The 26190-nt window shown below is 42.1% G+C and overlaps 2 protein-coding genes across 2 annotated transcripts in view; one reads left to right on the top strand and one right to left on the bottom strand.

Moving 5' to 3' along the window:
- LOC311052793 (glycerol-3-phosphate dehydrogenase [NAD(+)], cytoplasmic) overlaps positions 1-26190 on the top strand; it is a 346962-nt gene that overhangs the window by 173889 nt on the left and 146883 nt on the right. The window lies entirely within an intron of this gene.
- snx21 (sorting nexin family member 21) lies at positions 621-21356 on the bottom strand. Its single transcript, XM_084067996.1, has 6 exons — positions 21250-21356; positions 12683-13030; positions 8859-9064; positions 6110-6251; positions 4448-4613; positions 621-3507 (listed from the first exon to the last, which is right to left on the bottom strand). Exons 2-6 carry the CDS (start codon positions 12999-13001, stop codon positions 2946-2948), a joined length of 1395 nt encoding a protein of 464 aa, XP_083924122.1. The 5' UTR covers positions 13002-13030; positions 21250-21356; the 3' UTR covers positions 621-2945.

Raw genomic sequence — 26190 nt, 5'->3', positions numbered from 1 at the left:
CTGACCATTTCATCCATTGAAAACACGCTAGCGTACAGTATCTCCACGACGACGCGCATGTCGTTCAGGGAATGATTATCGTATCCCTGCGAAAAAACCTAGAACACACCACTGGTTGACGGTTACACACGTCCACCACCAGGTGGTAATAAGGCAACAATGTCTGGGTCCTTTGGAACTCTTTCATGGTGGTGACGAACAAAGATGACTGTGAACCTCATAAAAGGAGGTAAAATGAGATACGGCTGTTGATAAATGAACACATGACGTCGGCGGGAGAGGAGATATTGTGTGTTTTGGAAAAACAGTGTGGTGTTGATGTTTGTACTGTGAAGCTTAATGTCAGAGTGTTTGTGTTGGAGCGCCTCAGTGCGGCTGCAGAGTTCATGTGCAACCTCTTCCAGAGAGAGATAGAGATAGCCTGGTTAAGGATATAACATTTCATTTGATGTGATTTCCGCGACCGGGGTGGTTTACCAGGCTAAGATAGAGACACTAGAAACTCTGCTGGAGAGACACAAATAATGTGAGCTTGTAGATCTGAAGAGATTTTGTGTAAAGGGGTAATACTAGCATACCTAGTATAGAAACCTAAGGGATACCAGTCAATTAAGTATATATTGTTTTTTTGTTTGATCTCTTGTCTTTGAGTTTAAGTGGTTAATTCTCTTCAAAAGCATCTTATGCCTTAAGTCGAGCTGTTTGAATTCCCTTTACGTATGAAATGTGTTATAATAATCGTTATTAACATGCTTTGCTGTGAGACGCGCCCCTCATCAGGCGTTACAACGGTCAGGGAGTTGAGACGAGATGAACGGAGCTTGAAGGCAAAGCAGAGACTCAAAACAGGAAAGTGCAAGAGTGCAACACAACCAGTCAATGTGATCAGCTACAACATATTCCATTCATTTACAACAAGTGGTTCTCAAACTTTTAAATGTCAAAGACCCCCAGTTTGCTATGCATTACACCAGGTGATGCCGTAACTCTGAGAGTGTACAAATGGAACCAAAGGGTTTATTTGGTTCCATAAGTACACTCATAGTAACATCCCTGTAAGGATCCATTTGGTTCCCAACTATCAATAATTGAGCTGGGGACCCCCTTGGAACCCGTGGGGACCCCACTTTGAGAGAACCACTGATTTACAAAACATGCTTGTGTGTGTGTGGGGGGGGGGGTACTGCAAAACATCTGTGAGTCGAACAAAATCCCCACGTGGGTTGTAAAACCAGCAACGAGCGTTAAAGGGCCCCCAGTCTCCAGATGTGCACTCTATAGGCCTTACGTCACAAAGGAAGTACTCAGCACCACCACACCTACAGTGGCTGCTGAGACTCACAATACTTGGGAAATCATCAATGTGCTGATAGGAGATTTCGTGTGGAACCGCACTCAGGAGCCATCGGCCTCTCAAGACACAAAAGTAGGCTCTGTGCATAACTGTATTCCCCAGGTTTTCAGAAGGTGGCCGTCCGTACCCGTTTCCTATTCTGGTTTATTTTCTCATTGGATTGGCTCGGTGCCAGACTTTGAACTGGAAACACGTGTGACGATGTCATGTGTTTCCGGTTTAAATCTGATGCCGAGGCAGTCAAACGAAGCTATGGGAAAATGAAATGGAAGAGGAAGGTATGCCTAGGAATACAGTTATGCACAGAGCATATTGCAAAAAAAAAAAAAAACTAAATAAAAAAAAACGTGTTGTAAATCACACCTACAATGTCTACTCATGTCCCTCATCCATGTCTATTTCCTCTAGTTCAAACCCCAGCTCATTCCCCTACAAATCTTTATATCTTCACAACAACATCAAAGCTTATCACATTATTAAATATAAATTTCATTAAATGCACAATTCTTTCCCTTTTTAAAACACAGAGCTACTGACTGATTAAATGTGCCTTCGGCTAAAATATCTAGTAAAAATATGAGAAACGTTGTAACAGCCTATCATCTCCACCACTGACTGACCGCCAGTAACCAGTACATGAAATGATACAATTATTGCTCTGTCATGACATACCATGGTTGAGAAACCCTGGCTTAAGGTCAATTTATGCTTTGAGCAACAAGTGTGGAAGGCCACATTGCACTGTCTCACAACATTCTGAGTTTGGAGCATTCATACTGTCTGTGACTCGCCGACAGTCACCAGAAAACCTAAACAAGGAAGTGAATAATAGTCTAGTGCATCTCCGTGGTAACAGAGCTTATGTCATCTTCCCAGCCAATCAGAGTACGTGACATTTAATGAAGCGTCTGTGACCATTCATTCTACCACAAGTACGTGACACCGTCTGTCAAGGTCCTCTGTGACACATGTTTTATCGTTTTGACGTCACTTTCTGCAGGGGGGGGGGGGCGAACACTTGTCACGGCAAAGCATAACTTGACCTTTTTATTGGGTAGAAGCATGAATGTAAACCGTAAGTCCATTACAGTAAACTATTCTGTAAGGCTTTACATGATTCTATTATGTACATGATAACATGATACGACTACAATAAAGATAGATAGTGATTGTACTCTGGGTGTGTATTTGTAATTACTATACTTGTGAGGGCCAAACTTCCCCCCCGTAAGTATAGCAGAATGTGAGAAATAGACACCACTTTCCTCATCCTCACAAGACACATGGTTGTTTTATGGAGTTAGATTTACGGTGCAGTTAGGAAAAAGCTTCAGGTTAGGTTTAGAATTAAGACATTTAAAGGTTAGGTTTAGGGGTTAGGGTTTAGAGTTATGCCTGATTTATACTTAGTTGCGCGCCAGCGGTGCACACCAGAAATTATCAGACATGCAAGCTCACAGTTGTGAGCTTGTATATCTGATATTTTTCGGCTACTTTCGATGCAGTCCTACAATGCTTATGTCCTCACAAGTATAGTAATGTAAACGTGTGTGTGTGTGTGTGTGTGTGTGTGTGTGTTTGTGTGTGTGTTCTAGCCTTCTCCCTCAGTCCCCTCCTGCAGGTTGTGTTTGACCAGGAACTCTTTGACGCTCGACTGATTGTCTAGCCCCGCCCACTCCTCCTCCAGCTGATGCAGAAGCTCCTCCCACCGGCGCTTGTCCCTCCCCGTCTGCCACGACAGGCGCACCACCGCCCGCAGCAACGGGACCAGGAGCGGGTGTGGCTTGTTCATGTGGAGGCGTGGCTCCAAATGAACGTGGCCGCCCCGCTGGCCGTCGTCGTCGCCGGCCAGCGGGAGCGGCTGATCGTTCGACAGGGGCGTGGACGCGGGCGTGTCTAAGGCGGGCGGGGCTAGGGTTTGGAGGGCGTGGTCACAGTTTTCCTGAGCCTCCCCCAGCTGTTCCATTTCCTGGAAGCAGGTCGCCAAGGCGACCAGGGTGTAGAACCAATGGGAGGCGGCGGGGGGCGGGGACTGTCCCTGGTTGCCGTGTTGTTGATGGGTCTGGTTGCCGTAGTAACAGGCCCAGCCCAGTTTGAGTTGCAGCGACTTGGCGTTGAACAGCGGTCCCACGGCCTCCTGGTACCTGCCCACCCTGACAATACAACACAACTATACTGTTAGGTCACCTTTAAATGTTTACATTTCATCCTATATTAAAATTGCCTAGAGCAGGGGTCTTCAACAGGGGGGGTCCGGGACCCCTAGCGGGTCCTCAGAGTTACTACATGGGGTCCGCCAAATCTTTTTGTGATGTGATTTTTTTTTTTTTTTTACCTTAACCACTTGAACCCTAGCATCCCTTTTCTTAGGAGAACTTTAGCCAAAAAATAGCCGATCTACAAGCTCACAACGCCTCGCAGCGCGAGGCGTTGTGAGCTTGTAGATATGCTATTTTTTGGCAAAGAGGTGTTTGGTGTAGAGGGAAAAAAAGAGCAGACCAAGTAAACAAAAACAGTTAAATCTGAAACACAATTTTTATAGAATATAGAGGGGGTCCCTGCTTCATCCCTCTCTCAGCTAGGGGGTCCTTGGCCTGAAAACGTTGAAGACCCCTGGCCTAGAGCAGTGTTTCTCAACCTGTGGGTCGAGGCCCCGCGGGGGGTCCCCACATGATTTTGGGGACCCATGTAATGCCTCAACTCATACAATTCCAAGTGCTTGTCAGGATAGGGGGTGCCCAGTTCAAATATGATTATGCTGGGGGGTCGTGGCCTAAAAAGGTGGAGAACCACTGAGGGTGGGTCGACGGTGAGTTGACGGCGGACGTCACAAACGTATCATTGCGAGGCGCAAAGTTGCTCTGATCTGGACCAAACTTGGCACAAACACCGTTCAGGGGTCTGGCATGACAATAGTCACATACAAAAGGCACTAATAAAATAGGGTTTAGAGATGTTGCGCAAAAAATAAAACCAAAAAATACATGGAATGGTAATTGTGAGAATAATAACAGTGAAACTATATCAATAATAACTTTTCTTTAATTGTTAAAGTTACACAGTATGCCTTTAAATATCATTAATATGAGTTACCTGATCAGCAGCTGTCCTGTGTGCAGGTCTGTCAGGTAGAAGAAGTGTCTGACGCACAGCGCCTCCCGCAGGACAGACTGAGAACACAGGTGGTAGAGGTACTGCTCAAAGGCTCGGCTTCGCTTGGCGATGGTCTCGGCCGTGAAGTTCCTGTGGAGCCGCTTCCCTAGCAACACAACACGCACAGAGACAACGGTTGCTATGGGGGAGCGTAATACGCAGGACTGTATTGATAATGTACAGTAGAGCTCTTCATGGGTCCAAAATGACAAACCCAAACCCCCCCAAAAAAGACATGGTCCCCAAGCGAAATCTGTGGACCCCACGGTATTATATGGACCTGGCAAACCTAATAATTGGGCTCCATGCACAGCAGCCATGTTATCACTTCTTTCACAGATGTTACCAATGATACTAATGAAGGCTCTGTTCCATTTCGCTTCCATACATTTAGTCTAGCACAGTGGTTCCCACAACCCCCACAACTCTGAGTGCGTACAAATGAAACCAAATGGGTACACTCTCAGAGTTACACACCTGTAAGGGGCCATTTGGAAGCCCATGAGGGTCCCTGGACCCCAACTGTAGACCCACTGGTGTAGCAGAGTGTTTCCAGTGGGCCAACATGCACAATATCAGCACTCTGACTCTGTTTGACCAGAGTTGAACAGAGCCTTCATTAGTATCATTGCGAACGCGGAAGGAGGCGCGGCAAAGCCGCGCCTTCGCCCAAGTGGAGCATACTATGAAACTCTGCTCGGCTTGTGTGTGTGTGTCTCTGTGTGCAATACTGTGCGTGCACTGCCTGTGTGCAGCCACAGAGGGCGCCAGAGTGCAGCTACAGTCAAAACACACACACGTCCTTAAATACACAATATTTTGGAGCTGCGTTCGCTTCCAGCGTTCGCGCGTCTTACTTGTTGGTAACACCTGTGAATGTCTTCATAACATGGCTGCTGTGAATAGAGCCTATTGCTTCTTCTACCAGTACATGCCAGTAATAGGCTACTACTCCATAATGGAATCTAGCAGGTCGCAAGAGAATTAAATAAATTGTAATGTTTTCACCTTGATGAAGAAGAAGGAATCCATGATCGCACGTGGGGTGTGCACCTTTGATCACATGGAGGTATAGTTTGATGCGTTCTCACAACTCTGCTGTCAGCAGTGGTGTAAGGTAACTAAGTACATGTACTCAAGTACTGTACTTAAGTACAATTTTGAGGTATTTGTACTTTACTTGAGTATTTCCCATTTCCAATACTTACTTAACTTTATTTTTTTTTACTCAAGTAAATTTAGAATTCCGGACTTTTACTTGTAACAGAGTATCTCTATTGCAGTATTGATATTTTTTACTTAAGTAAAACATTTGAGTACTTTTTCCACCACTGGCTGTCAGCCTGGTATGCATGTGCAGGAAAACTTTTCCCCCCTGTATGTTGCGCTGCAGCAATCTGATCCTAGGCCAGCCTAATCGTCATGCGGCACTTCATGCTTTTATCCCCTTCAGTATCAACCTTGAGTACAGGTTCTTCTCGGACCCACTCGGGTAATAAATACACATAACGATAAACACACCCAGGATCCACAGAAGACCTCTTAATGCACAGCTGTAAAGAATGGATTGAATGGACGGCAGCTTCTCCGGTCATTTCTTACGAGGGAAGCAGACGCGTTCCATGTGGTCTCCGTGGTGACGGCGCAGCGTGCTGTGGAGCCTCTGGAAGTCAGAGTATCGTCTGGTGATGACGGCGGGGGTCTTGTCTCCACCGCCCGACTGGCTCACATGGATGGTGTACAACTGCAAGGACGGACAGAGAGACAGACAGACAGGCAGGCAGACAGACAGACATATTGTAACGTTACCCGTTTAGGCCTGAGGACTAATTCTTCAAATGTATTCTAAATCCTAGATGTATTCTAAATTCTAAAACAGCTTTCATGTTGCTATACATCGTCGCTGTCAGGCAGAAACCCTCTTCTGCATATTCTAACCTCTTGTGTTCTTTCCATAAATTAAAGGAGTAGTTCGCCGGAAAAAAAAAAAAAATTCTACCAATTACACACGCCATAAAGCCTTGAATTCATGGAGATTTTTTTTGTTTCGTCGCATTCTTAAGCCAATAATTTGATGACCGGCGGAGTCTCTGGTAGGAGACTCAATGACTCCTATTCTGAGTTTCCTATTGACCAATGGCCCGGTCATCAAATTATTGGCTCAGTAATGTGACAAAAACTAAAAAATCTCCATGAATTCACGGCTTCATGGCGTGTGTAATTGATAGAAAATAAGATCCTTTAATGTCCTACTTGATCGTACCACAGTGCCTTTAACGTCCTACTTGATCGTACCACAGTGCCTTTAACGTCCTACTTGATCGTACCACAGTGTCGCACGAAACTATCAAAAGTAGCAGATCGACAAGCTCGAAACGCGGCGCGACGCGTTCGAGCTTGTCGATCTGCTACTTTTGATAGTATTGAATTTGAATCATGAAAAGTAACAGTTTTGAACATATATAAGGTTTCCAGACGATACCTAGCTAAAATCTAAAATTACGCAGATTGGTTTTAATGGGTTAATAGAGGCAGGTGTAGATTCTAGCAGCATGAACAGGTGAGCCAGGTTATTGATTGACAGAGCAGGGATGTAGGTCAACAACACACAGCTAATTTCTTTAGCAGAATTTAAACATGGACCACATAACATAATGGGAAGTTCCCTCCCTCCCTACGAGAAGTACTCTTTTGTCAAAGCTCACCGTATGGTGAAGGACAGGCACCACCCCAGCCACAAACTATTCACACCCCTACCACGACCGCGGCCAGGCAAGGAAGCCCACCGTAGTATCAAGGGCAAGAAGTGCCCTTGGAGCTTGGAAGTTCCCTGGACTTACCTCGTCACCACGGGGCGATCGGGCTTTTGTTGCCCCGGGCGCCCAGGCTCTGGAATGCCCTGCCTGTGGATCTAAGGCTAGCTAAGTCAGTGTCATCTTTTAAATCACTCCTGAAAACTCATTTGTATACCAAGGCCTTTACTTAGATTTTAGTACCCTTATCCCCCACATTTGGTTGTCTCAATTGTGTTACTTTCAATATATGTATACTGTATGTGTATGTACGTTTATGCTTTGGTTTTATTTTTCCCATGCATTTTAAATTGACTATTGTTGTTTATCCCTATGGATGGTTTTTATCTTGACACTGTGAAGCACTTTGTAAACACTGTTTTCGCTTTATACATAAAGTGTATCATTATTATTATAAGACCACCAGATTTCTGAACAGCTTCCACCCGGCTACCATCAGACTGCTGAACAAGGCCTGATCACACCACCTCTGTAGATAGCTTTAAAGCACAGCTCAAGACCTATTTTTTCACTCTTGCTTTGATCTCTGTGTTGTTATTCATATGTCTTCACTGTTTTGCCTGATTCACTGCATTGTTTTTGCTATTATTTTAATGTTGTTTAATGCTTTTTTTGCTGCTTTGTTATATTCTTTTTCTGTAAAGCACTTCATGTCATGAAAGGTGCTATAAAGTTTATTATTATTACTGTCAACTGGAACACTTTACTTGAAAGAGAGACTGTTTTCCTTCCTTCGTGTGGGCCTGTTCCTTTATGCAGACTTTACTTTCCCTGTGGTCCTGCCATGTGGATTTTTACCTACATAATTTCTACTCCATGTGGACCTTCCAATGTGTTGATACTCTTTTCACTGATATATTGCACTTTTACCTTAGCGCTAGGTATACTCTTGGTATACTCGTGGCAGCGGTGGCCTAGTGGTTAGAGGGGCGGCCTTGATACCGGAAGGTCCCTAGTTCGATTCCCCAATTCATCACATCAATCATGAATCACCACTGAATAGCCCTTGAGCAAGGCTTCCATGCAGGGTCCGGCTGGAAACAAGTTTCGTACTTAGTCCGACACCCTGGGTAAACAACAAACTTTGCTTTGCTTTGCTTGTTTTTGCAGGAAATGCACTTAAGAATTCTGGTGATTAGTAGTTTCGTTCCCTACCCATGTTGAATGCACTTATTGTAAGTCGCTTTGGATAAAAGCGTCTGCTAAATGACTGTAATGTAATGTAATGTCTTTTCTCATGCACATACCCGCCTCTATGCCCCTGACGATGTGTTACCACTTTCACACCTTGTGTGTAACCTCACGTAAGTCCTGTATCTGCTGGTTATGTGTTGTGTGTCTTTGATTTCTTCGTTATATACATATAAATCATGTCTGAACTCCAGTAAGAACAGCAAAACTAAAAAGAGGCACCTTCTGGCCTTGCATTTACTAACCATTACAATATACAAGGAGACAAAACACATTCTCGTAAGGCGTTGAACCTGTGACTTAGACAAAACTGCATTGTTCTCGTATAGTCCATCGTTGTGACTCACCACATATTTGGAGGTTCCATCTTGCACCACGCTGGCGTCCGTCACCTCGAACAGCAAGCTGTCCGTCTGCGTTCTGCAGGAGACGCTGCTGTCACTCTGCGGTCTACAGGAAGGGGCGGGGCCTCGCAGGCTCCTCCAGCTCTCCTGAAGCTGGCGAGTAAACAGGGAGGAGCTTGAGGGAGACACGCTCCCTCCTGGACTGGTCTCTACAGAGGAAGAGAGATGAAGAGAGAGATGGACATATTTTATATAAAGACTGGTAATAGGGCGTAATAGAGACTGGCATGTTTTTCACCGGCGCAGGTTCCACAGATAGATATCCCATTCGTTTCTCCAATCTCCATAGACATTTCGGAAAATCCTTCTATCAAGCCTGTAATCAATCAAAAAGGTACAAGACACATATTTTGAGTAAAGGAAGAACTTCTTCCATGAGCCATTGCACATACTCTTATCCTTTTTAACTTTAAAGGGGATAGTTCACCCAAAAAAATATATTTTTTTCTATCGATTAGTCACCCCATGGAGACTTGAATTCATAGATATTTTTTAGTTTTTGTCGCCTAAGCCAATAATTTGATGACCAGCCGACCGGTAGGCAGCGGTTCCAGTAGGAGACACAAAAGATTTTTTTTTATTTTTTTTAAACATGTTCAGAACCCAAGATATCATCATCTGAAGATTTGCAGCTCCATCCACTCCATGTTTAACTTAGAAATGAAAAAGGCTGTATCTCGCTTCCTAAGCACTTTTTTTTTACTAAAAACTCTGGCACTGGGACAACATCATTCTGAAATAAATTCTGGCAATTCTGGCACTCAATGAGTTAAATAATGACCGATATATCGGCCAAACCCGATATATCGGTCGGGCTTTACTTACTTTGTGGTATGATGGCTACATTTTTAGCGAGGATGTAGGGAGTAGATCCATTGCACCCCAATAGGAACAAGCCAATGAAGCCATAGGCTTTCTTGTGTTTTAAATCCTCTTAGCAGACCTTGTATTGAACTGTACTTTCCTGTGCTTTTTTTCTGCAAACTGCTAATAAAGTATTCAATCAATTTAAAAAAAGGCTGTTGAAACCATAAGGGCTCTTGAGGATAGAATTTAGTCTAACAGAAATGGGTTCACAGCGATGTGTAGTAAAGTGGGCAAAACACTAAATAGATTCCCTTCAAAGTATTTACTCAAGTATAGAAACACTTGGTGCCAATTTATTTATACCCCTATAGCTGGAACTCCTGTGTGTGTGTGTGTGTGTGTGTGTGTGTGTGTGTGTGTGTGTGTGTGTGTGTGTGTGTGTGTGTGTGTGTGTGTGTGTGTGTGTGTGTGTGTGTGTGTGTGTGTGTGTGTGTGTGTAGGCCATTAAACACATATTAAGTGTCACTTTACTACAGTATATTGTCACTGTCGGGTCACCAGCTCTTGTTAATACTTTTGATTGGTTCAATATTTATAAAAGCCATAGACACACTTAACCCATTAAGACCTGAGGCGATTCTTAACCATTTTGAACCTGGTGTCCCTATTTTGGGCAAATCATAGGTGATAGCAAAAATAGCAGCTCTACAAGCTCAAGATGCATCGTGAAGTTACGCGCTGTGAGCTTGTAGATCTGTTATTTTTTGCTACTTCTGCACAATACTACTGTGTCATAATTCATGTATAAAAGGTGTCTGCCTCGATATACGTGTGTTCTTATCAGCATTGCCAGCCTCATGGCAAAAAGCCAGTCAAACAACTCACACTGATTGGATCATGAGTTGTACCACTATGTCCTTGTAAACAAAGCACCATAAATCTATCGTTGGATTCCTCAAAGATACAGAGAATAGAATGTTCTAGACTACGGTTGTCCGATATTGGCTTTTTTACCGATAACCGATATACCGATATTGTCCAACTCTTAATTACCGATACCGATATCAACCGATACCGATATATGCGGGGATTATTGTGATTAGGGTAAGCTCAAATTTCATATCACACACACCATATACAGTAAGAACTCCTGTAACTTATTTATAAAGCAAAAAAAAAAAAAAAAAAAAAAACGATACCGATATTTTCCCGATATCAATTTTTATGCTAATATCGGCCGATAATATCGGGAGGCCGATAAAATCGGACATCCCTATTCTAGACAGTGTGTGTATCTGATTTAAAGTAGTCATTTAAGCAGGAAAAGGGATGGGTGCCCTTGTGTATCCTTAGAATGCAGAGGCATTGCAGGGCAGTAGGGCAGTGTGGTTATTAGCCAACATAAAGCATGCCTAAACAGGCCAAAGAGCCACATCTTAAAATACATACAAACTATTTTGTTGCTGTCAGGAAGAAACCTTGTATCTCCATATTTCATTTGTATGTTTTTCTTCCCCCCGATGGCTGTAAAAACTGATATTTTCACTATTTCTGAAGTGTTTTGAAACTTTTCACCAATAATGACAAGCCCAAAATAAGGAATAATTATCAATCGATTATCTTATTAAAATAGCGATTACATTTTTTTATTAAATCAAGTAATTCCATTAACTGTTGCACTCCTATCTTATTGCATTTACTGTATACTTGTCACAGAAGGTGTGCAGTTTGTGGTGTTTGTGTCATGTAAACGTTTAGTATTTCTTCCTGCATAATTCAGAGCATACAGAGATCACAGAACAAAACAAAAGCCACCTCTAAAACATGATCATGACATCTGATCCGTTTGTCATGTGGTCTTTTTGTTTTGATTGAGAAGATCTGATTGATCCAGAGCTGGCAGGTCTTCAGTGCACCCCCACCCTCTAGTACTGTGATTATGCAAGGGATAACTGTCAGCACGCTGGTCGTTGTTGAAACATAACCCCCGGCAGGATGATTTAACACAGAGGCGATAGCACAGAGGCGATAATTATCACGCTTTATTAGTATTACAAGGCTAGTCGGCTACTTAACCCATTAAGACCTTGAACGCATCTGTGTCACCTTAGATTTCCTTGGCTATTCAAAAATAGCAGATATACAAGCTCATAGCGCGGCACCGAGTGCCGCGCTATGAGCTTGTAGATCTGCTATTTTTGAAAAATCGTGAAAATGTATTTTTTACATTTTTTTCCGAAAAACTGTTAGGATTTGGATTTTTTCTAGAAGCGGCCTCATGTCTTAATGGGTTAATACATAAATGAATAAATTGACCCAAAAGTAACGACAAAACGAAGTATTGTCCTTGCTTACGGCAATGAAAGTATTCCAAAAGTGTTGCGCTGGTCGCCTCAGAAAACAAGGAAGTGTAGTGGAGCAAATAGAATGGTTACTGCGTTGTCTATTTCACCCTTCAAATGTTTTCAAAAAACATTCTTGAGAGCAAACGTTTAGTTGTAAATGACATGGTGTGTTTGTTTACATGGCTGTCATGTTGGATACGGCATGAAATCAAGCAGCGCAGGTTGATATGAGATAACACACAGCTGAATTCAGCGATTGACCAATCAGAATCAAGCATTCAACCAAGCCGTGTAATAAACATTATCATCACCCCAAAGCGATCACAACAAAAACAGATTTTAAATCATCCCATACTTTTTTCAGGATGCCTTTAGTCTTCGGTTATGATAACATTCAGTCACCAGCTTTATAGCTTTATATGTCATCTATTGCAGTGATTCTCAAACTTTATTTTTCATTGGGGCTACGGAATGCATGGCTCACACGCTGTAAGCCCCGCCTCCACGGCATCTTACCTACGACTAAGCCCCGCCTCCACTGCATCTTACCTACGACTAAGCCCCGCCTCCACGGCACCTTACCTACGACTAAGCCCCGCCTCCACAGTGTCTTACCTGTGCTGCTAAGCACCTCCTCCATGGACTCTCCCAGGAAGTCAGAGTCGCTGTCCAGCCCCGACCCCGACCCCTCCTCCTCGCCGAGCCCGCCCCCATCGAAGCACAGCGTTCCCACCAGCCTGTCCGTCACACACTCCTCCTCTTCCTCCAGCTCCGCCTCCCACTGGTCCTCGTCCTCCGGAAAGTGTTCTCCTCCTCCTCCTCCGCCATCCGGATCACTTCCTGGTTGGTCGGCTGGCCCCACCCCCTCAGGCCCCGCCCCCTGGCCGTCTCTGAACAACGAGCGTTTGAGTCGGTCCAGCAGCCGAGATGCCATGCAGGCCTCCTCCTGGCCACCAGGTGGGGCTGGAGAGACGAGCGGAAAGAGAGGTCAAAAATGTCACATAATAGGGCTGCAACTATGCATTCTTTTCTTAGCGATTGTTCTATTGATAACTTTTTAGATTAATCAAATAATCGAGAGTTTGGTTTTTATATTTTTATATTACAAACAGATTAACCACTTATGTTGTATATACTGTTGTCACCCAATGGTAACAACAGTAAAAATAGCAGACTGCACAAGCTCATAAGGCATCGCATCGCAACACGTTTTCACTTTGATAATATTTATTACTCTTAGCCATCAGGATACAAGTCCAAAGACATTGAATATTTTAAGACAAAACATAAATGAACTAACCATGCCCTATTTTGTACTTCAGCAATTTGAAAATAGCAGATCTACAAGCTCTCAACGCGTCGCAGAGCGATCCGTTGTGAGCTTGTAGATCTGCTATTTTCAAAAGATACGTATACATTTTGAAACCTGAAATTGGACTTTCTGCATAATGAGTACTTTTACTTTTGGTACTTTAAGACGGAAATCAAAAAATTAAAGACAAAGTATAGAATAGAATAAATTAGAATATTTAATCGGGAACCATTATAATCACAATGTCACCAATTAAAAGCGCCAAAATGGATTAATCACAAAAAAAGCAGAAGCTTGTTTCCATTTGAAAACAAACACCAGAGTGAATGCATGCGTTCAGTGTGCGCTCATTTCGTCATTTGAATGTTGTGGTCACCATCTATCATACTGTTATGTAAATCTCAACGTAGTCAAATATGCCATGAATATATGGTGCTAGTATGAAAAGTAACAATGTAATCTAGGGATGCTGTGGATGAAAAGAACACTGCTGTCAGTATATACTACTTTTTTCTTCTCTGTAGCATCCCTATTCTGACAGGAGCAATAGCCGAAAATAGCCGATCTACAAGCTCACAACTGCGAGGCGTTGTGACTCTATGAGCTTGTAGATCGGCTATTTTCGGCAAAGAGGTTTGGTGTTGGGGGAAAAGCAGACCAAGCACAAGTTTTCTAAGTATTGAGATTACAAGTGGTTGAACTGTCTGAAAATACACATTAACAACGTGAATCCAACACAATTCTACACAAACACGTCTATGAAGCTATCTATGAAATCTATGAAAAGGTTTAATCTACAACACAATTTTATACAATATGTAGTGAGGGGTCCCTGCTTCATCTCTCTCTCTCAGCTAAGGGGCCATTGACCAGAAAAAACATTGAAGACCCTTGGTGTAAATTATCTTGGGCAAATTATAACAAGCACTGCATGGGTAGATGAAGGGTCAAAGATGAAGCAATGCTGATCACAGCATCAAGATTATCATTCGACTGGGGAAAAAAGTCCTGCAACTTCATGTTAGACGTGACAGTGCAAAAACATAACAGATCTACAAGCTATCAAACCATCTTGACGTAATGTGTTGATAGATTGTAGATCTGTTCTTTTGGTGTCATGTTCAGAATGTGTCAAAGAAAGCCCTAATGTTTCCCAGCCCTAATATTCAAAAAGCATTTAGTCGTGTCTGTTCATAAAGAGTTTGTTTAATGTTCTCAATACATGTATTTATTTTGAGTGTTTGTACCCACATAAAGCTTATTTCAGCTATTATTATAAAAATGCATTATTAGTTCACAAAATAAATATTAGTACAAAATAAATATTAGTTCTATGGCAAATAATCCTTTCTAAAGAGCATTTAGGGGTATAACAGTGAGTTGAGAGTTCTACTGTATGTCTGGGGGATGTTCAGTCAGTTTCTCAGCATCAGGGCACAAAGGACAGTGGTTCCCAAACTTTTCAGACCGTGACCCCCCAAAAGAATCATTATTTGAACTGGGGACCCCCCACCCTGACAAGCACTTGGAATTGTAGGCATTAAGTTTTAGTTTGACTCTGTTCCACAGATAAATATTGTGAAAATAGACAAACTACAAGCTCACAACTGCGAGGCGTTGTGAGCTTGTAGATCCTCTATTTTCGCAATGTTTGCCTCTGATAGCTTTATTAGTAAATAGTAAATACAGGTCCATATCTATCTGTCAGATATAAATTCATAACATCAATAAACAGATTAAACTACCCTCACAAAAACATGCAGTAATCCTGGTCACTATACAGCCTCCCCCTGGCCAGCCGGGGCGCCTGATGGAGGGGAAAGGAACTGGTTGGAATAACGTGTTCCTTCCACGCGCTACGTCCTACCAGGGAAACTCTCCCCTGTCAGGTGATAAAGAAGGTCAGTAGGCTCTCATGCATTGAAGGAGGCATGAGCTTGGCCCTGGCCTCCCTAGGTTGGCAGAGGGAAGGTAGTGCCCAGGATTACATAGACAATTGGCACTGGGTGTAAAAAAAAAATGGGGTTACAAAAATCGTGGGATAAAAAAAAAATAATAATAAATAAAAAATAATAAACAGCTGAAACTTCCTATTATACAAAATAATATTTCGGAATATTCCAGAGAAGAGATCTTACAAGCGTCAGAAATGCGTAGAGCTAGGTTCCAGATATATTCTTCTGAAGTTTAAACAGAGATACAGAGTTTTACACAATCCAAGTCATTGTGACATCAAATACTGTAAAGAATCCGAGGTTAACCTACTATCTATTTATTGTTTGACATACCAGAAGGAGGCCATCAGACCAAAACTAAGTTGCAGGCACTGCCTGGAAGGACAAGCACTTTCAACCATATTGACACATACAAATGTAATATATTTTTTATCAGATTAGATTGATATATACATATTTATTGATAAATGCATATTTTCAATCTGTCTTTCTTACGAAATATTTGACAATTTGGCCGATTTGGTATTAAAAAGGTCTTATAACTTTAGAAATGTGCAGATACCCTGTATGTTGGTTTGTTTTACTGTTGAGTGAAAGAAAACAATGTTGCACATTAAGCTGATCAAATGGGGACTGGGGAACCCCAAAATAATTTGACGTAGGAGGCGCCACGACCCAGAAGGGTCACACAGTCATGCCCAGTGTTTTTTCTAGTTACTTTTTCAGTGAAGAATGCAGTTGGAAATAACAAGATGTTTCTACTTTGTATTATGTTCATCTCTATCCATCACTAAACAGAACAACAGTTTGTTCTTCCCTCTGGTAGTTGGCATAGATGTTTTGTGTGCCAATGTCTCCGTGGGGAAATGTTTTGTTGTTACAATGTCTTGACAGATCTGTGGATGATTTGTTTTCCTGTTCTGATTTTATGAGTGCTCAGCTTTTACTAAAGGGGTTTCCGTTTTTTTTTTAGGGGTCTTCTGCCATGGTGGCAATGGTGGAAAAAGTACTCAATGTTTTACTTAAGTAAAAGTATCAATACTGCAATGTAGAAGTACTCCGTCTCTGTTACAGGCATACTGTAAGTCCAGAATTAAAAATGGACTTGAGTAAAAGTACAAAAAGTATTAGTATCAAAATGTACTTAAAGTACCAAAAGTAAAAGTACTCAAATGTTTGAAAATAGCCGATCTACAAGCTCACAACGCGTCGCATCGCGACGCGTTGTGAGCTTGTAGATCGGCTATTTTCAAATAGCCTAGGTATAAAACGGGGCTAAAGTGGTTAATGTATGTTTTATAATGTCATAATTTATATGTGCAAAGTAACTAGTGACTAAAGCTTTCAAATAATTGTAGTGGAGTAAAAGTACAATCAGAGATGTAGCGGAGTAGAAGTAAAAGTACAGACAATTGGAAATACTCCAGTAAAGTAAAAGCACCTCAAAATTATACTTAAGTACAGTACTTGAGTAAATGTACTTGGTTACTTTACACCACTGCCATGGTGGTGTGGCCGTCTTTGCTCTCCAGCCAGTGACTCGGCACAGCAGCCGACTCACTCAGCTGTTCTTTTGGTTAAGTGGGCGTCGGTCAGGGCCTTTGTGCTTTGTGAGTGTTTGATCCCACTGGCTGACACGTTGCCAGACTCTGTGTTCAAAGTCAAACCTTCCAGATAGTTGAGGTAAAGGCCTCTGAGTGGAGGAGCACCCTCTGTGTTCTGGGGTGGCGGTGCCACAGACATGGATGGGAGTTGTTGTAGGCTGAAGGCGGGAGGGTTGACCCTGTCCAAGGGTCTGGTGATGAAGGGCCATTCACACCCAGGTGGGGTATGATGCCAGGGTACCCAGGCATACCCGGCTGGAGGTGGTAGGGAGGCAGCGGGGCGCCAGTGTTGATTTTGTCGACTAAAACTGTGACGAAAAATGTTCGACCACCTTTTTTCACTGACGAAAAGTAAATAAAAACTAAATAAAAACTAAGATATGATGACTAAAACTAAGACTAAATATATTGACAATTTCGTCAACAATTCAAACCTAGACTAAAATGTTAGAGAGGGACGAGTGGAGAAGAAGTAATTTTATGTTTGGTTGCGCTAGGGTGTTGCACTCTGAAAATAGCAGATCTACAAGCTCACAACGCGTCGCAGCGCGACGCGTTGTGAGCTTGTAGATCGGCTATTTTCAGCATGCAACCAAGTGTAAAATCAGCCATTACAACACCATCAAGGCACCGCCAAAATACATTTTAGTCAACTAAACCAACTGTAGATTTAGTCGACTATAATCTTATGATATTTAGTCGACTAAAACTAGACTAAAACTAAAACATTTCAGATGACTAAAATATGACAAAAACTAAATGGAATTTTATTCAAAAGGCTATGACTAAAACTAAATCAAAATTTGCTGTCAAAATCAACACTGCGGGGCGCCCCCCCCTACAGTGTAAGGTGTCATCGGGGCCACGCTCCACAAGCCCTCACAAGAGCCCTGCGTAGGCATGTAAGTTGGGACATGGCTTATCATTCCCATAGAGCTAGGGGGGGGAAGGCACCGGCCCCATCGGCTCCTCTACTGGGGTACCTGCTGTGTGAGGGGTGCCTGTTGCGGGTGTGCCCTCTGGCGCTCGTGGTGCTCCACTATTCTGGCCGCCCGCTCTTCATAAATGGGCTTTCTTGGGGGCCTCCAGGGTCCCCCACTCGGCGCCCATTAGGCGACTCAGCTCTCCGAAGGAGAGGTGTGGGTGCCGGGGCCTTGATGAGCGCCCACGTCTCACTGCTGAAGAGGATGTATCCGCTCATGTTGACCTTCCTCTTGGCCCCTTCCTTCTTGGACAAGCCCTTCATCTTGGGAGTGGACTGGTAGACCTCCAGTTTGCTTGCCATACGGGTCTTCATGTGTGGCATAGACAGCTATGCAATGCCCCTCGGGTACAGTATGCAACACCCGTTGAACCCGTTGTCAAGAGCACTTAGTGCAGTACCCTTTATCATAGTACATGAAGGCCAGTCTATGACATCAGACTCTCATCATCAATCATATTTTATGACATTGGGGATCTCCATAATATGGGCATGAAAGGAACACAGACAGACAGAGATTTATGGATTTTTGGTTCTGGACAACCGCTGATCAGACCGACATCCCAATCAGCAACAACACACCCTCAGGGTCTCTGTGATACAGTACGCATGCCGCGTTTGAAGTTGATCAGTTGGACGATTCTCAAGATATGTGGGGGATGGACAGACAGACAGACAAAAAGACACTGCATTGATTGCCGTTAGCATAATCCATACATGTATGTTGCACAGTCAGCGTGTACTGTTTTTTTATTTAACTTTAATGTTATCAACTTATCATGGAAGTCAGCCCAAGGGGCTTGGATCAGGCTGACATTTTGGAGATGACGTCCTGTTCCCAAACTTAGAGATATCTGACGTCATCATTGTGCCATGATGTGCATCTCTGACATAATCGTCAATATGATGTCCGAGATCCACGCCGTTTTTGCTTTCTGTCTCGTTTTGTCTTCATTATTATAGGTTGGTGGTTCTCAAACTGGGGTCCATGGACCCCCTGGGTCCGTGAGAGGATTACAGGGGGTCCCCAGGAGAATGATTTATAGTTAGGAACCAAATGGACCCTGGTAAGGGTCCATTTGGTTCAATTTGTAGATTTTGTACACACTCAGAGTTATGGGGGTCTGTGGGGTAATGCAAGAACTGGGGGGTCCTTGACATTAAAACGTTTGAGAACCAGGTATAACACTAAATCCATGAAGCCTGATATATACTTATATATGTTATATGTCGCTTTGTTATATTTACTTTGTTAATAACGCATCTACAATCATAGATGTTACAAAGTTGACGCTGCACTTTTTTTTCCCATGTAGTTTGTCAGAATCCCACACCACACGCCTGTGTGAAGCTGGCCGCCAGCAGCACACAAACAAACATGAGGAAATGAAACTCACGCGCACAGCCGCACATCCCTAGTTTCTATCCTGCATGGCAGAGATAAATAACTGCTCTATCACACTGCCTAATGAGTCCAGAGCATAAAGTCCTTCACATTTTGCACAGAGAGAAAGTCACTATAGATGAGTCACCATAGACTATCAGCCCATCCCTAACATATATATAGACATACTGTGAAAACAGACAGATAGTGACAAAACAAATATAGACAGATTGCTAGAAGAACAAACAAACAGGCCATGTGTTAAAGGGGAAATCCACCCATTTTCAATATTTAACTATGTCATTAATATAGCATAAAGGAGTTGTGTGGAAATAAGAAAAAAGTTCCCCCCTTTCTGTGTTGCCTTGAACTGGAGGATTGATTGTGGGTTTAACATTGCAAATTACAACATGATGAGTCATCACGTTGTAATTTGCAATGTTAAATCCTTTATGCTATATTAATGACATAGTTAAATATTGAAAATGGGTGGATTTCCCCTTTAACTGGGTCAATCAGAGGTTTCGAGTATAGGTCAGTGGAGCTGGATCCAGTGGATCCAGTTACAGCCCTGGGAGCTACATTGATGGAAACAATGTCCCACATTTAATAATGCAACAGCTAGTAGCTACTATCTACAGTATCAGCCTCTAGCCAGAATAGAACAATACACTATGGACACATTGATTTACAGAATGCTTTGATGACTGTGATTAGGGCTGTCACAATTATTACATAATTGTTTAATCGCAATTATTTTTTAATGTCAAGCTTACAACGCGTCCCTTCATGAGGCGTTGTCCTAATAATAAATCCATGAATTCAAGGCTTCATGGGGTGTGCAATTGATAGAAAATAAGTCATTTTATGGGTGAACTCCTCCTTTAATATGAAAGAGGATTTGGCATCACCACAACATCATCAGTCATATACTGGTCAATCTGTGGTGGGAAACTGAATCAAACTTTCTGTTCCTATTTCAAGTTAAATGTAAGCCTCATGTCCTAATATTTTCCCTCTGATTTGCATTGATTAATTCATGATTAAATGCCATGTTTTTGACTGCTGTGTAAACATAGATTAGAATCAGATAGTCTCTCATAGGACAAGCCTTATCCTGATGCCTTACCTTTATCTAAACCACACCAAACCCATGTCTACCAGACTTTAACTATACAGTTATTTCATTACATTATACTTGATCAGCCACCTCCTTAAACAGCTACAGTTTGTCAAAGTTCATCTTTCCAACAATCAAACAGGTAACCTATGGTTAAAGTGATCCAAGTTGTTGGGTTGGAGATCATCGTCGTCAGTGGTGGAAAAAGTACTCAAATGTTTTTACTTAAGTAAAAGTATCAATACTGCAATGTAGAAATATTCAGTTGCAAGTAAAAGTCCAGAATTCAAAATGTACTTGAGTAAAAGTATAAAAGTATTGGCATCAAAATGTACTTAAAGTATACCAAAAGTAAAAGTACTCATTGTGCAAAATGTCCCAGCAAGTTTTCAAATGTATACAAATCTTTTGAAAATAGCTCAAATGGACTAAATGTATATAGGGGCTGAAGTGGTTAATGTATGTTTTGTAATAAGAAACTAAAGTTTTCAAATAATTGTAGTGGAGTAAAACGTATAATATTTGCCTCTGAGTTGTAGTGGAGTAGAAGTAAAAGTACAGAAAATTGGAAATACTCCAGTAAGAGTAAAAATAAATCCTGAAAAGTGGACTTAACTACAGTACTTGAGTACATGTACTTAGTTACTTTCCACCACTGGTTATAACGAGATTAGTTCCACCAGTTAACGCTAAATAGATAGTTGGTTTATCGTGAACTTTCCTACAGTCTCTTTCCAGTCCTACTGGGACACTAACTGACCCACTGCCTTAGTACACAGACGGTGAGTATGAACCGTCATGCACGCCATGAATATTGCCACTCACCTCACTTCAACCAGTCCGTTATTAATGTTAATATTCCATCGTGTTTTAATGTTTATTAGAACGCTTGCCCCCGTCTGTTGAGTCAGCCCGTCTCTCTGCTGTTGCACCGACGACAGTGACCTATTTAATTCTGTGACTCAGGGGGGCGCTGTTTTGTGATTTCTTTGCAGCCATATTGGGAATGAATTGGGCCCCTTCCTTACTTCCTTCACAGGTGTTACCAATGATACTAATTAAGGCTCTATTCCATTTAGTGTGGCATAGTGGTTGTCTTATTTTCACCCCCCATAACTCCCCCCATAACTCTGAGAGTGTACAAATGGAACCAAATGGACCCTTACGGGTAACCTGACACCGTCAAATGGAAGAAGCTTGCGACACAACTTGATGACTCAATACCGCCCTCATCTGGCTAGTCAGGTTACCTTACGGGTCCATTTGGTTCCATTTGTACACTCTCAGAGTTACACACCCACCATAAGGGGCCATTTGGGAACCAAAATGGAGTGTTTCTAGTAAGCCAAAATGCACAATATCAGCACCCTGACCAGAATGGAACAGAGCCTTCATTAGTATCATTGGTAACACATGTGAAGGAAGTAAGAAGAGGCCCAATGTCTTTCCAATATGGCTGCTGTGCATAGAGCCTGAATTGAATTGAATTGAATTGAATTGAATTGAATTGAATTGAATTGAATTGAATTGAATACTTTATTAGGAGTTTGCAGAAAAAAAACACAGGAAAGCACAGTTCTATACAAGGTCAGCTAAGACGGGGTCCATTGGGGTCCTTAAATTTGTACTCAATTCATAGAGATTTGCCCACTAGTAGCAAGCAACCTTTTAGATCCTATTTTAATATCTAGAATCTAGAGTTGTAATACCAACCCTTGACAGCCTATACAACCAAACAGAAACATCCTATCTGATTGTATTAAACGACGTTAAACTCTCCAACATTGCAGCTGTACGCAAAGCTTGAATTATCCTCTTTCTATCTACAAAGTATTTGTTTCATAAAAATCGAAAACTAGTGCTTCCAAACTCCATAATATTAGTATAGGATCTAAGAGTTGCTTGTGGCTAGGCCCACTGCACGAAATTAAAGCTGACAAAAACTTGTTTTTAATATATATCACGTCAGAAAGAAATAGGAAGTGGTCTATATCTGACGACAAAAACCTCAACATTGACCTCCCTGGGGGTCACAATATTCGATAGCTCACCAATTTCGATGTGGGAGCGCGTGTACGGCGCTGTCGGGCACGATGGGCGTGTTCACGGTTCAAGGAGGGGGCGCGCATCATTCATGAAAATCATATGGAAAGTTGAATGGCACCGCACCACGTCCACATTTACAAGTAAAATTACAATACCACAATGTAGAAATACTCTGTTACAAGTAGAAGTCCCGTATTCAAATTCAAAATAGGCTACTTAAGTAAAAGTACAAAAGTATTCACATTAAAATATACTTAAGTATTGAAAGTAAAAGTACTCATCATGCAGAATGTCCCACTTCACAAGTTCACAAAAGTATAAAAATGCTTTGAAAATAGCAGATCTACAAGCTCACAACGCAAGCTTGTAGATCGGCTATTTTCAAATGGCCTAAGTATATAGGCCATTTGAAAATGGCCTATATGATCAGCTTCTGATCTTCTGATCAGCTGCTCATGGGCTGTGGAATGCAGTGTTCATTTTGACAGCAAATTCTGATTTAGTCTTTTAGTCTTGGTCAACACAATTCAATGAACACAGCCAGTGTTCATTTTTGACAAATTCTGATGTAGTCTTAGTCTTTTGAATAACACACCAATTAGTTTTAGTCCTTTTTTAGTCATCTGAAATTGTTTTAGTCTTAGTCTTATATCAACAAAATGGTGGAATGCCCTCCCTGACCATTTGGGAAGCACCTCAGTCCGTTGACGCTTTTAAAAGGGGACTAAAAACCTTTATTTTTTAACTAGGCATTTGCCTAGAGGCACTGGTTGATGCCTCTGGGTTTTTAAACCTTTACACTTTTTTTCTTAGCTGTGTACTGTATAGTTGTGGGTAGGGCTGTCACGGTTACAAATTGAAGTTCTCAAATAATTGCGATTAACTATTTCATTGTGTGTTTGGCATTGAACATTGGAACATATGAAGCCTTTTGGCTTTGTAATACAATATTGCACAGGGCAGATATGACAAATAACTTAAATATACCAATAAATTATTGAAATATTTGATAATTTTATAAATGTAAAAATAGCAGAAATAGCTGATTTACAAGCTTGTAGATCCTTTTTTTTTATATTTGAAAAAGTTGTGAAAATATTTCAACATGGAAACGATTATGACGATTAGGCAAAAATAATTGCAATTTTCAAATAATTGCGATAAGACGATTATGCAATAATTGTGACAGGCCTAGTTGTGGGGAGGGGGGTCACATCATTGTTTTAAAATGTAATTCTTTTTTTTCTATGTCACTTTGAGATTTGCTTCAAATGTAGTGCGTTATTACAAATAATTGTTAAATATTCTATAACTCATACTGAGGAAGGTCAGAGGGCTGAAACAATTTGTGATCTGCATCAAATAAATAAATAAACCTTTCTTCTCACAATGTTGAATATTACATACAGCATACAGTACTGACAGTAAGTATGGATTTTAAAAAGGAGTCGCACCCCTGTTAAGTCCCAGATATATTTTCATCATCCTTAATTACGATGATCTTCTTTGGTAACATCTTCAGAGGGAGAGTAGCGTCACCTTCATAAATGCATGGAAAGAGTGTGTCAGTAGTGAAGGTGTGTGTGAAGGTGTGTAGGTGTGTGTTGGTATCAGGATCAGAGAAGGACAGCTTCCCTCTGTTCCAGTCCAGCTGGACTCTGATCCTCCTAGGTTTCTGCTTCACTGAGAGATGAGTTATTGACCGTGGTGAGTTTGCTGTGTATTTACCATCATTTAGCGTTATTCTCCAGAAGTGACACACACTGCTTCTCTGTCTTTGGAAAGACTCCGCTAACGCACCTACATCCCAATCTGCATTGTCTCCAACCTCAACATCCCAGCTGTGAGTCCCTGAGTTAAAGCCCTCAGAACCCAGGACATAGCTGACAACCCTCTCTGGGTTGTCGGGAAGCTGTTGTCTTCTCCCTCCACGTCTCACACTGGTCAGATCATCAGACAGGGTGTAGACTGAATAGGCAGTGTTGGGGTCCAGAATCACAGGGGCGTAGGAGACATTGTCCTTCATCTTGTCCCAGACTCTGAAGGTCAGGTTGCCCAGGTGTTTGACCTCGTCTATCAGTGCTCCCGAGTCCAGCTGCAGGTCCTGCAGTGCGAGCTGGACTCTTTCCACTGTGGCCTTGTAGTTCTGCAGAGATGAGACGCGCTCAGCTCTCAGCTCCTTCTTTATAGTCCTGATTGTGTCTGAAATGGTCGATATCTCTCTGTTCAGACCCACAAGCTTCTCCTTCATCATCTGACTCTTCTGCTCCTCTTCCTCCCTCAGTGCAGTGATCCTAGCCTCCTCTTCCTCTTGTAGAAACCGATGAAGCTTCTTAAACTGTTCTCTAATCTTCCTCTCCGTGTTCTGGGTCTGGATCTTAATGTGGCGTGCTGCTTGGTCACAGTTTGTTTTAACTTTATTAAAGCCCCTCAGTGTTTCCTGCAAGGTCTTCAGTGATTTCTCGGCTGCTTCCTTGAGGTCCATTTTGGGACGTTTCGCCTGTACGAAGACCTCACACAGGTTTTTCAGAGCCAGGTTACAGCATGGATCATCCGTGTAAGACCTTTTCTTACAAAGCGGGCATTGCTTTATGTCCTTATGTGTCCACCATTGCTGCAGACACGTTTTACAGAAGCTGTGGCTACATGACAGGATAACGGGATGTTTAAATATGTCATAGCACACAGGACAGGACACATAATCCTCTGGAAAAGACGACTGGAAAGACATCTAGTCTCTGAGTGAAGCAAAAAAAATACTCTTGCTTAAGACAGGAAATCAGTCAGTCGAGTGGTTCTAAAACGCTCCTCTAGGATGAACTTTACTTTCACTTTGAATGAATCCTGGCTCTTCTATGACAGATATATGTGGAAAGAAAGTCGCACCTGTGGAAAGACGGTCTGTGCTGCGTTCTTTAAAAATAGACCCGTTTAGAGTGGATGTCACGCTGATGTCACTGCAGATTGGGTTTACACTTGGAGGACAGTCTGTTGGAAACGCATGCTCCTCCGGTTATGGAACACCCAAATTTGTACCCGTTGTCAGGGTAATTACAGCAGATAGTAGTCTATTACATGATATCAGTACTATGATGTCATATTGATCATATCAGGGATATCCATGTATTGGGCGTTGTCAGAGTATTTAGGCAGTACCCAGTATCATAGTGCTTGGAGGCCAGTACATACAGTAGTACTTATCCCTTTTATACCCATATATGGAGATGTAAAAAAAAAAAAAAAAAAAAAAAGTGGAGTTAGGAGGTTTTGTTCATCATTGATAAGAACAGAAATGGAACTCCCAATGAGGTTGGAGGTCAAAAGGTTGTGGTGGAGTCGACCCACTCATACCCGAGGATGTTTCCCTAAGGGCGCAAAACATGAACCTCTGATCTGTGGTGATGTCATCACCAGAGCCTGAACATTCCAACATAACATTTTCGCACACGGTTGCATTCTGCCTTTAATTTTATGTAGAAGGCAGGCCAGGCATAATAAAACAATACATAATTGTTTTATAAATGTTGCCCAAAAACACCCCTGTCTACCAAAACAAACAGTGAAAACACCAAAACCAGCTAAATGTGTTTCTGCAGGTAAACACCACCACACTACTCCAGTGGCTGATAACTGCTGGTGTAGGGGGAATAAGGAAAACACATGGTAAAGTTACATACTATGCCTTTAAAATGACCTTTTTAGAAAAGGTCATAGAGTTAA

This window comes from Gymnoscopelus microlampas, assembly GCF_963454915.1.
Source record: "Gymnoscopelus microlampas genome assembly, chromosome: 10".
In the NCBI taxonomy this organism is placed as follows: Eukaryota; Metazoa; Chordata; class Actinopteri; order Myctophiformes; family Myctophidae; genus Gymnoscopelus; species Gymnoscopelus microlampas.
Note: the sequence above shows the minus strand (reverse complement) of the source record. Positions and strands in the feature narration are given on the sequence as shown.

Excerpts from the sequence above, each read along its gene's own strand:
- snx21 (XM_084067996.1), bottom strand. The coding sequence starts at position 13,001 with ATGGCATCTCGGCTGCTGGACCGACTCAAACGCTCGTTGTTCAGAGAC. Across the intron at positions 4,614-6,109 it reads GGAACGCGTCTGCTTCCCTC|GGAAGCGGCTCCACAGGAAC; the intron begins GTAAGAAATGAC and ends TTGTGTTGCTAG. Across the intron at positions 3,508-4,447 it reads ACAGGACAGCTGCTGATCAG|GGTGGGCAGGTACCAGGAGG; the intron begins GTAACTCATATT and ends TTGTATTGTCAG.